At 42.7% G+C, this 12808-nt stretch overlaps 1 protein-coding gene across 2 annotated transcripts in view; it reads right to left on the bottom strand.

The window, feature by feature from the left end:
* The window catches only part of LOC149800350 (uncharacterized), a 44386-nt gene that overhangs the window by 16374 nt on the left and 15204 nt on the right, over positions 1 to 12808 (bottom strand). For both annotated transcript variants that reach the window (XM_089957220.1, XM_089957221.1), the window contains exon 6: positions 437 to 478. In XM_089957220.1, coding sequence (XP_089813346.1) covers positions 437 to 478 — 42 coding nt within the window. The remainder of the gene's footprint in view (positions 1 to 436; positions 479 to 12808) is intronic.

Genomic DNA, 12808 nt, shown 5'->3' with positions numbered 1-12808 from the left:
CCACATGCGTATATATATATATATATATATATATATATATATATATATATATATATATATATATATATATATATATATATATATATATTGTTGCTTTAAGAGTCATCCACAAACAAGAACACGAGAAGAGAACCTAATCACATACATTAACCATGATGTGACTGACACAAGGATACGGTTAGCACATTATAATACTATACACTCAATATACATTCCTAAAGGGGCACGTCAAAGAGAGAACAGTTCGCGTACACCATGCACAGTTTATACGTTCTTACATTTGGCTACTAGAATGCGCTGCTCAAATTCCTTTAAGTGCTGTATAATCCATAACACCGTATTTTATTCAAATAATTGATTGGTTATGCATATAAGCCAATAATGATATGTAACCCCATTTCAATTGTGAAAACAGTAGCATTGATAAGGATCTTACCTTGGTCTTTCCTGAGCTTTGTGTTCTGCAATACTGTGTATACTGAAAAAAACGCATATGTTAGTTACACTGAATAAATGTCGCTCCGGTGGCCTAGTGGTTAGAGCGTCCTCCTCAGATGCGGGAGGTCGTGGGTTCGATCCCCGGTAGAGTCATACCAAAGACTTATTAAAATGGTACTAACAGCTTCCTCGCTAGGCGCTCAGCGTTAAGAGGTTAGTGTTAGGATTGGTCGGCCTGGTGTCAGGATAATGTGACAGGGTGGGACATCATGCTACATGTCTGCGGCATGATGCCCCAGTGCTAGACATCACTGTAAACTCCCACACTGCAGACATCGTTGTGATATGACTGAAAAATTGTGAAAGCTACGTTCAAAATCCAAATCACGCACATACACACACTGAATACAAGTAATTAACAATAAGTAAGTTATAAAATATGATCAGTATCACCTCCGAGAAAATTACATTCGGTAATTTTATGCTGTAAATGTATAATTCCCAGAACGATATAATAATAATAATAATAATAATAATAATATTAATAATAATAATGTGGACTTAGTAAAGCACCTAATCTTTAGAAGATCTAAACGCTTTTCAATGTTAGGTAACATACAAAAAATAAACAACGACAAGTGTACAAAAACAAACTCCATTTTTTTACAAAAGAAAAAGATTCTGACAATAATTAAGGAAGTAAACATAATTAAATCTGTTCTTGTATTCGAAATATGTGGGTGAGACAAATATGTATATTTGACAGAGGACGGTCAACGAAATGCAGCACAGTGAACAAAGTTTTCTTTTTATTCTGGATGGAATGGGTAGCTTCTAAAGCTTACAGAGTAAAGGGATGTGTGCTCAGTTCTTCTTATTCTAAAGAGCTGTGTTTTGAGGGTTTTTAGTATATATTGAGTCGAACCAGAGAGAAGTGAATTACAATAGCCCTGTCTTGAAAGTACTAAGGTACACACAAGCAGTTTGTCATGGAATTTTATGTGTTAATCGTTTATTGATTATTTGGATTAAATACATGAACTCGGGTCTCGTTTGTGTGTACAGCGTTACCCGAGGGTGGTTTATGTATATCGGATAATAATTCGAAATGGTGTGTTCGGTTCATCCTATGTTGCACGAGCAAATTGCTTTGGATGGGAAACACGATATACGTTGAGCGCACAGGCAGTGTATGGCTACATGGCCTGCGTATAAATGATCTCAGCGTAGAGTAAACCTTTACATTACGAAGAGTCTTATCAGTGAGCAGTCCATTTTATGACGCGCGATCTACAGCTGTAGAGGTGTGTGAGTTAAATATTATTTTCCTATTTGTATTATAGGCTATAATTGTTTTACTATCACATTTATCTTGTATTTTAGGTAATTCCGACTTGTGTCTTACAATGCAATGTTATAGTATGTTTCCTAATTTACCTTATGTAACTTAACAGAACAATTATATTCTCAATAATGTATTTATAAAGGAAGAGAAGGTGTTATGTTAAGTACTATCAGATTCTTCTCAGACGCAGGTTCACCTCTGAACTTGATTATCAACTTGAACATTAATCCCGATAATATATTTTGTATAAAATCAACTCGAGGTTAACGTACATGATGTCATTACGTGCTGTTATACATGACCGTGTCATTTGTAGTACACGGATTCGGATAACATTTTTTCAGTTGAGTGATTGGTTCATTGATGGAAAGTGACTGGTGAATTCTGAGTGTAGTGCTGGAGGAGTGAAGGAGGGATGGAGTGATATTTATACTGTATCTCCGTATATGTAACGTATTGTGGGTGTTTAGCTGTGGCGCTAATTTGGGTTGTTATACCCAGTGTGCTGCTGTCGGGGTGACGTTGGCCCGGAAGATGATAAAGGTCATCACGTGATGAAGAACCGAGGATTCTGGACCAACTGGTCTGGAGAGAACACAAGATTCTACCGATCTTTAGGCAGAACAGGAGGGGCAGACCGTTCGGGGTGGCTCCTCAACCACTTGACGGAGCGTTGGGGCTGAGAAGACCTTTCGAATTTGTGTTCGTCTCCGCAGGATATGTCCTAGTGTTTCATATAATTTCACTATTTGAGTGAAAACTCATCATATTTCATTATTAGAGCGAACAATATCATTTTCATGTGGCAATTGTCAATGTGTACGTAAATCATTGTTTCTATTGTTTGTGTGGAATCACTTTCAATCATTAATCATTGCATATTTTTACTATTTAATCAGTCTTTTTCACTGAATTCATTCATAAATAAACATTGTATTTTTGTGACAAAAATACAATCAAAAGCGTTCTTTGTTATCTGACCCCAATCCGGTTATCTTGTTACATAGTTTAGTAGAACAACCGAATGAAAACTGAATGGAGTTGATGTGTCTCTGTTCCAGATCCAGATACTGAGTCTTGCATATGTTCATGACATGTTGGTGTAATGAGAGTGTACTGTCGAGTGACATGTAGGATTTTGTTATAACTGTGGATTTAATGTTGGTATTGCTGATACGTATTGTCTGAGGTAAAGGATGCGAATGAAAAATTCTCTGCATGGTGATCAGGATGGCTTCATTTTGCAGCTTGCTACAGTCATACATGACTTCACATTGAAGATGCATCTCTCTACGCCCTGGATGGAACCCTCAACTTCAGTTGGACAGCTAGATTTGTATATTTGAATGTCTATAGCGCACGATTGGTGGGACACCAGATGTCGACATATGACACTTGAGAGCGACTGAGGTGGTAGGGTACAGTTTCGTAAATTGTCCCCAGGCAAATTTTTTAACTTAAGGCTATGGTGTGACTTTTTCATCTATTATTGTTTACTATCTAAAGATAAGGATATATTTGTGAACTAGGTGTTTCGGGCTTGTAGTGTTCTTGAAACTGATGTCAGGCATGTACACCTTCCATAGTTACTCTGCAGTATCTTGATAGTGAAATGCCAAACGTCGGCAAGGAAGAAGAGCTAGCCTCCCAAGGAATAAACACATGGGTTTGGGGTAAGTAGAATATCTCAAACGGCCTGGATGACAACTATTTTCAATTGCATCAGAATGTTTAGTACACTGTTTTGTACAATTGTCATCAAGGAAAAGGGCTTGTGTTTGCACTGAGTATCATATGGTGTCAAAAATGACATTCGGACATGAACATTCCAGGTAGAAATTAGGGGTTGGGGGTGCATAAACGTCTTCTGCTATGAACTGCCGTTGACTTCTTTGGTCAAGTGGATACTATTTTTATGCTTGGTTTAATATAGGTGTCCAAAAATATGGACTTTTTGGAACCATAAGAAGGCTGTATCGTGAATATCAATACATGCTGGGCACGGTTAAGTAATATCTTGTGAGTAGTAAGGTGGGGTACATTAGCGTCAATGGGAATTAGCATTACAGAGACCCCTGGGTCAGATTACGTCAAGGGAAATTTAACATGGAGAAAAATCGTGGGTCAGATTAGCGTCAAGGGAAATTAACATGGAGAAAAATCGTGGGACGGTTTAGCATCAAAGGAATTTAAACAGGGTGGGACTTTATAGCGTCAAGGGAAATTGAATATGGGATTTTTTTTTTTTTAAATTTTTTTAAAAAAGGGGTAGGCAATGGAAAGGCTACCTCTTTTCGAGAAATATGGCTGGCCCTGAAAAGGGCCTTTGGGTTTATGTTAATATTAATATTAACATAGATGGCATCTGTCACATCTTCTTCTTCTTCTTCTTAAACTCCTTCTAACTGCCGGTCCATACACAAGTACCCTCTTGAGACATCCTTGTCTTTCTATGTAAACTCTCCTCATCCATTGACTAGTATCTGTCCTATCAACAACAGTCCACTTGGACCTGACATACATGAGCATGTCCGTCCTAAACATCATGGAAGACACAAGGGTGGATGACTCAACTGTGGTCCACATCTTGAAGCGACGAGAATAGGTGAATCAATGCAGTGAACTGCGCTTATTTATAGGTACAGGAAGGATTGAAACGGATTGAATTCATTCACCAATCCGAACACGCGTTACAAAATTCAGTCAGCTCGCATCCAATCCGAAGAGAGCAGTCTGTGACGTCACGTGGTCTATATAGATTCGTTAGCGCTTGTGTGCAGTCAATCTATGCGACAGTGATTCAACATGACGGAAACTCAGAAAACGATCCATTGGGGTGCACCAGCAGGGGAGACTGCCCAAGGGAACCCGGACTTACTTTCAGAAGAGGTACATTGGGATTTTGTGGATTTTCTTACCTCGCAAGAATTTGTTCCGGAACCTTCGTTACCTTCTTCATTACCGCAAGTGGAGAATTTTAGACAGAGACAGAAAGAAGAATTGGAGAAATTTATGCAACGACAAAAGGAAGCGGAACAAGCTTTTCTCCTACAGCAACAGCAACAGCAACAAGAAGAGGTAAGAAAAAAACAACAGCAACAACAGCAAGAAGAAGTAGCAGCAAAGAAACAAGAGGGTGAAAATCAAACGGCTACGGTACTGTTGGACATTTTAGCGGAGTTAAGAAGTCTGAAACAAATGTATCAGACTTCTTTATCACGACCGAAGAGAATACGACCTTCCCGAGCTAAACACGCCAACCCTGTGACTAAGCCTGTCGTACCACCCTTAGTGATTTCAACCCAATCATCAGAAGTAGGCCTTGGCCGTGGCAAAGGCTTAAGGCAGTTAAAGTTGATTGGTTAAACTCACCCCTACACCAAAATAAAAAGGCCCTTTTCAGGGCCACCCACATTTCTCGAAAAGAAATACAATTTCAATTTGCCAATAACTCAAAAATAAACCCCACCCATTTTACCCTTATAGTACGTGTCTGTGTATGAGTGCGTGAGTGTAGCTTCTTATTTTAAAATCAAAACTCAAAGACACTTACCTTATATCATTCATGTATTCTTTTATCCATTTTTTACAATCCAATTCACAACACAACACTTTAATTAAAAGTTCATTGTCTTCTTCTTTCTCCTTGTTTAGTCTCTCTGTTTTTTGAATTTCTTCACCGTTTTTTCCTCATTTTCTTCCCTTCTTCTTTTCTTCTCCTGTTTCTTTGCTTCTTTTAAATAGAATTGTCTTCTTTCTTCCTCTGAAAAATCCCTCTCTTCTTTCGAAGAATCCCTCTCTTCTTCTGAAGAATCCCTCTCTTCTTCTGAAGAATCCCTCTTTTCTTCTGACTCCTCTTGTTTCCTTTTTGGGCAATCTGGAGACCAATGTCCTTTTTCTTTACAATAATAACAGGTATCTTGACTTTTGTCTTTTTTAGCCCCTGTTTTTTTTCTTTTTTGACGGTCTGGACACTCTGAAGACCAATGCCCTTTCTTCTGACAGATATAGCAAGTATCCTGACTCTTATCTCGAATGGAAGGAGAGTAGTCCGTCGGCTGGTCTGAAGAGAATTTTCTAATGACCCCTCGCAAAGCTCTGACGAAACGTTCCATCTGGGTAGTCTCTTCCATCGTTCTCCTCGGTTTGAGAGTGAAAAGAATAGTGAAAGGACAAGACACACCCTTTTTATATACGCTGGTTTGCCAAGACTATAAATTAGTCTATGGTGTTTAAACTTGAGTCATTTGACGTTTTGCACTCAAGATGAAACGATCCCATTCATTCGAGAAGAAAGAAGAAGAAGAAGAAAGTAAGAGGCAGAAACGTGATCTATCGCCTTGTACCAGGGCTGAAATCTTGACACAAATTCATGCCAGTGATTTTGAAGAGGACATGAGTGAACCAGAATCCGAACCCTCTAAACCAAGTTCACCACCCTTAGTCAACCCTGAAAAGTACTATTCCATTCGAGAGACGGAAAAGCGCTCCTCTAAAAAATTTAGAACCACGGCTTACACCTACACGGTGAAGTTTAAAGATTTCAAGGCCGACGTACCCTTGGAGAAAGCAGAAGGGTTTATCACCGAGATGTGGGATTCTTTGCTCACCGCACTCAAGCGACAATGTCAAGCCAAAGAAGACGATCGCTTGACACTATCCATAGATCACGACGGTTTGAAATGCCCTGTTTGGATCGAGTTTAGCAGACCCGCAGAACTGACCCCTTCCAAAGTCATGGACAAGATACAACAGGTGCAACAATCTAATGACCAGTTTGACATCACCGATGGTAAAGCCACACTGAAAATGGCCCACGTCTCTCCTCCTCAAGGAACTGGATGCAAAAAGATGTTATTGGTGGACGACCTTCGCAACACCAAAAGGAGTCTCGTCCGAATTAACAACCCTCAAGACCAGATGTGTTTAGCCCGAGCCATCGTGGTGGGACGAACCTATGCCAACAAGAACGACACGGTAGAATGGAAAAGAACCTGGAAAACTATTCAACAATCCGACCGAGCCAAACAACGAAATGAAGCAGAACTCCTGTTGCAACAAGCCGGACTGTCCAAAGACACACCCTGTGGCATTCCTGAGATGCAAAAATTGCAAGATGCCCTAGCTCCACGCTACACCTTGAAAGTGCACCCTCAAGAAATGCGTGGAACTCTGTTGTTTCGAGGCCAAGATTTTAAGGACGGAAAATACATTCATGTCTATCATCACGATGACCATTTCGATACCATTACCAGTATCACTGGATTCCTGGGATACAGTTATTATTGTGAGAAATGTGACTATGGTTATAACAATCGAGAGCAACACAAGCATTGTGGAATGAAATGCCCAGGATGTTTGGCCTCTCCACCCTGTCTGAGCAAAGGACCAGTGCCTTGTTCGACTTGTTTGCGCACGTTTGTCAGTCCTACCTGTTACCAACAACATTTGAAAACACAAGGTTCACAGAAGAAATGTGCTTGTCAACTCCTGAGATTGTGCCCTACCTGTGGACAAGGCATACTTACCAATAATGCCAAGGCACACGTATGTCGAGGAAAGAAAAAATGTCACATTTGTCACCACATCGTGGACTTGGAACACCAATGCTACGTGCAAAAATACCAACCCCCACCAGAGAAAGAGGACGGTCACAAGAAGAAAGGCAATTTCATCTTTTTCGATTTCGAATGCATGCAAGAGACTGGCATTCACATTCCTAATTTCTGCGTGGCTCATCGAGCGTGCGAGAAGTGCATTCAAGAACCTATCTTCAGTCATTGCCCTCACTGCAGCAAGATTCCTGGAGGACGTGAAAAAATCTTTCGGGGACCGAACACGTTAGCCGATTTTGCCCGATGGGTCTTAGACCCCATCGACAAGACGTGGAGCCAAGAGGACATCGAACGTTACGGAGATTGTCATCGTCATGCCACGGTGATGGCTCACAATTTCTCCGGATACGATGGACAGTTTCTTCTCAGATACTATACGGAACAAGGCACCGAACGTCCTAAAGTGACTTTGAACGGAGCCAAAATCATTTTCATGCAAGTGGGACAAGTACAGTTTAAAGATTCGATGAGTTACTTGGCCATGCCTTTGAGTCGAATGCCTAAAACGTTTGGAATGACAGAAATGGCTAAAGGGTACTTTCCACACTTTTTCAGTACGGAAGCCAATCAACATGCCGTTCTACCCCATTTGCCTGAGGCTCACTATTACGACCCCGACAACATGCGTACCGAACAACGAGAAGCTTTCTACGCTTGGTACCAGGCTCATGCCTCTGACCCCTTCGACTTTCAGGAAGAAATGTTAAAGTATTGTCGTTCCGACGTGGACATTTTACGGCGTTGCTGTGGAAAATTTCGAGAACTGTTCATGGAACACGGAGGGGTCGATCCTTTGAAAGAAGCTTGCACCATTGCCAAAGCGTGTTCTTTAGTGTACCGCCAACGATTCATGCCTGAAAACACCGTGGCTGTCATCAGTCCTCAAACGACCCACTATGTCAAGCGTCAATACTCGGTCAAAGCCCTACGTTGGTTACATTACTTGTGCGACAAGGAAGACAAATGGATTCAGCATGCCCGCAACGGAGGAGGCGAAAAGACCATCGGAACGTATTCGGTCGATGGCTGGGACTTAGAAAACCCCAAGATCGTGTACGAGTTTAACGGTTGCTTATTTCACGGATGTCCCGTCTGTTACACTGACCGTGACACTAAAAATCAGTTTTTGCAACGAACCATGGAAGACTTGTACCAGGACACTTGTCAGCGACGCCTAAAGTTAGAACAGCAAGGATACCAAGTGGTGGAAATGTGGGAACACGAGTACGATCACCGTTTGAAAACCGATCCCGAGTTTAAACGCCTCGTGGAAAGTTACCAGTTCATGGACCCGCTGAACCCGAGGGATAGTTTGTACGGAGGAAGGACCAATGCCACCTGTTTGCTGTACCAAGCCGACGAAGAGAAAGGAGAAGAAATCAAATACTTGGACGTGTGTTCGCTGTATCCCTACGTGTGCAAATATTGTCGCTTTCCTGTAGGGCACCCGCAATTGTTGACGGAACACATCGACCTGAAAAACATTCGACAATACGAAGGCTTGATCAAGTGTAAAGTTTTGCCTCCAACGAACCTATACCATCCCGTCTTACCTCACCATTGTCAAGGCAAACTGATGTTTCCTTTGTGCCGTACTTGTGCCGAAACGTGCAACCAGGACCAACCTTGCCATCACAGCCAAGAAGAACGTGCCTTGACGGGAACCTGGGTCAGCGTGGAATTGTTCAAAGCTCTGGACATGGGATACCAACTGTTAGAAGTGTACGAAATTTGCCACTTTCCCAAGACACAACAGTACCACAATGGTGACTCTACTCAGAAAGGCATTTTCGCCGACTACGTGGATGCCTTTTTGAAACTGAAACAAGAAGCCAGCGGCTATCCTTCCTGGTGTCACACTCCCGAAGACCAAATACAATTCAAAGAGAAATACTACGAACAAGAAGGCATCTCTTTAGACCACATCGAGAAAAACGAAGGCCGGCGATCGTTTGCCAAAGTGATGTTAAATTGCTTGTGGGGTAAAATGGCACAACGACCGTGTTTACCCAAGACGGAATATTTGACCGAACCTTCCCGCTACTTCCAGATGATTCACGACAAAACCAAATACATGAAACACGTGGACTCGTTCGAGAGGATTTGATCTTGGTCAATTACGAAGAAGATCTGGACTTTGTACAAGACGACCCTTTTGGAAATGTCATCATTGCGGCTTACGTGACAGCCCATGCTCGCTTAAAATTGTACGAAGCTTTAGAACTGTTAGGGGAACGCGTCCTGTACTTTGACACGGACAGTTGCATTTACATCCATCACCCGATTCAACATCACCCTGACATCGAAGGAGACCGTTTAGGAGCCTGGACAGACGAACATCCCGACGACAAGATTCTAAGTTTCGTCAGTGGCGGCCCCAAAAATTACGGCTACGAATACCGGGACAAACAAGGAGAAGTGCACACGACGTGCAAAGTGAAAGGACTGACTCTGAATCATCGTACCAGTCGAGTGGTCAACTTTGGGGTATTGAAAGAAGCCTTGCAATCGGGAGAGGATGGAAACTTTAAAGTGACCACCTATCAACCGAACAAGATTGTACGTTTACCCACTCACCACATCGTCAGTCGACCCTTGGAAAAAGTCTATCAAATCGTGTACCAGAAGCGAGTGAGACTTCCCAATCACTTTACGTTGCCGTACGGTCACGTCGGTATTGGTCTGTATATGAAAAGGAACCCTAGGCAAGATCGATAGTTCATTGTTCATTGAAGTAACTTACCATGTCGTTGACGAAGAAGAAACCAGATTGGTTAGGAGTCAAATGTTGGACATCACCGAGACCAGGGTTTTGAGGCTTGGACACAAGAGGTGGCCCAGTATGCACGAGAGTTATTCAAGGAAAAAAGTTACTTTTCAACCTGTGTTAGTGACGGTGCCAGAAGAACCCGTCACCCAGGACAGGACTGTCGTGGACAGGCCTGAAAGACCCTTTCGGGAGGACACTTGTGTGACCTTACCCCTACTACAGAACTGGTTAGAACTTTACCCAAAACATGTGGTTGTTGTACAGACACTTGTTTTTATTCCACGTTCATGGTTATCATGTGCCTTTTATTCTTGTACTTAAGCCTTTGGCTTTTATGTATTTTTGTCTTTCGTATTCATGTTTGAAAAAAATATTCAATAAACGTGTTCTGAAAAAGTATATAAACTCTTGTCTTGTTTGTTTTTCGTGTCACAAGTGACATTCCTCACACTATGGCTACCTCTGCTGTCTCTGCTCCCTCTTCCTCTACTGTCAAAGTCATCGACGAGCACTTAGATCATGCCAGTTGGGAGGCTTTGTATCTTCGCCATCCCTTTAACATGCTCATTGCTGGACCTAGCGGTTCTGGCAAAACCGAATTCGTCAAACGTTTGATGGAACATAAACATCATTTGATCGATCGAACCCCTCAACGAATCGTGTGGTGTTACAAAGAGTGGCAATCGGCGTACAGCCTCTTGCGAGAAAGTCAAGGCGATTCCATCGTGTTTGTGGAAGGCATTCCTAAAGAAGACGACGGCATCGTCTCTGACTCCCGTCAAACCCATTTGGTCATTTTTGACGACATGTTAGGAGAAGACGAAGAAGAAATTAAACTGTGGTTCACGCGCAAAGGGCATCACCGTAATGCCATTGTCGTTTACATCACCCAAAATTTGTTTCAACAAAGTAAAGCCCATCGCACCATCAGGCTCAATGCGCATTACGTGGTCTTGTTTAAAAGCCCTCGAGATAAGTCGCAAGTGCAAGTCTTAGCCAAACAGTTAGGAACGCCTTGGCTGACTCAGGCGTACGACGATGCCACTCAAACTCCACACGCCTATTTACTCGTCGATTTGAAACCTACGACTCCCGAGGATTTGCGATTTCCTACCCACTTGTTTCACCACTGGTGCCAAGACGGAGGGCCTGTCCTGTACACGTCTCCGTCCTCGACTTCATTTCACTCCACATAAAAAAAATTCTATAAAAACCTCAGACCCTTTTTCGTCTGTCTCACTCTCAGTGCGAACATGACGTCCCTTCAGTCGCATCTTCCCGTCAAATTGATTCGTGCCTTGTATGGCATCAGTCGAGAAAAAGATCCACAAACACGAGCTCGTGTCTTAGAAGCTAGTCTCAAAGAAGTCTTACGATGGTTCACGGTGACGGCACGTCAATTACTCCAAGGAATCATTCAGATTCCTCATCAAACCAAACGCTTTTTCGATCGAAACAAAGTCGCTTTGGTCCAACTGGCCGATCCCCGCATCGACACTCAAACCAAAAAACAAATCATTTTGAAACCTGGAGGGAGCGGTACTGTAGGAGGGGTCATCATTCGCTCACTCTTAAGATGGGATCCTAATGCCCCCAAAGTTATACCCAAGACAAAAGTCCAACGAAGCCCCAAGAAGAAAAAGACCAGGTCCCCAAGGAGAACTTCTCCAGTGGCAGGACCCTCCTCTGACCAGACACCACCACCCCGGAAAAAGAAAAGAAGCCCCCAGAAAAAGAAACAGAGAAAAAGTCCCCAGAAAAAGAAAAGTCCACAGAAGAAAACTAGTCGCAAGAGAGGCACTTCGGCCAGGACGCAACCTTACACTCGCAAACCACGATCTGCCACGGCAGTGACTGCGTCTCCGGCATCCTCACGTTTGTCCACTTCTCCGTTGATGACACCAGGAACTGAAGAGTACTTGGAGACGTTGATCACACCAAGAACTTCTCCGTTGATGACCCCAAAAAGAACTTCCCCAGTGGCAGGACCTTCCAATTTAGTGGCAGTGGCTGCTGCTCACAAAGTACCTTCTCCCAAAATCAAAGTTCAAGAAAGATTGGGCATGTTACAAGGTTTACTGGATTTGTCCAAGCAAGAACTGGCTCGATTTAGTCCGTTACGTACCCCTGCACGACGTGTCATGCCTGTCCTCAAACTAATACGACGTCAAGACAATCAGTGGCGACGCGTTCCAGTATAAAAAAGGCCTGTGACCAAGTCGGGTATCAGTGTTTTTTGGTGCTCCTGAAGACTCAAAGATGTCACCCTCCAGAAAACCCCAAGGAAAGAAAAGGAAAGGACTGCCACCACGTTTAGCCAAACATGGGGACATGTTATCTGTCCTGTCCAAAGCTTCTCCACCCCTACGAAAAAAACTCATTCAAACGGCCTCCAAAGAGGTCATCGATACCGTGTGCGAATGTTGTTTGAACGTTTTGAAAGGCACGATCCCTTTGTCCAAACACCAGAAACAATGCTTAGGCAAACATCATCACGTTCTTCGCCAAATGGTTCAAAAGAAAATTCCCATTCGTCAAAAAAAGAAGATGTTAGTGCAACGTGGAGGTATTTTACCTCTCTTGTTAGGCCCCATACTGAAAGGAGTCTTGGGAACCATGTTGGGAGGACTGGTGGGAGCA

Source organism: Sinohyriopsis cumingii, chromosome 5, assembly GCF_028554795.1.
Source record: "Sinohyriopsis cumingii isolate HCF-2022 chromosome 5, ASM2855479v2, whole genome shotgun sequence".
Classification (NCBI taxonomy): Eukaryota; Metazoa; Mollusca; class Bivalvia; order Unionida; family Unionidae; genus Sinohyriopsis; species Sinohyriopsis cumingii.
The sequence above is the reverse complement of the archived record's forward strand: the minus strand, read 5'-3'. Positions and strand labels throughout refer to the sequence as shown.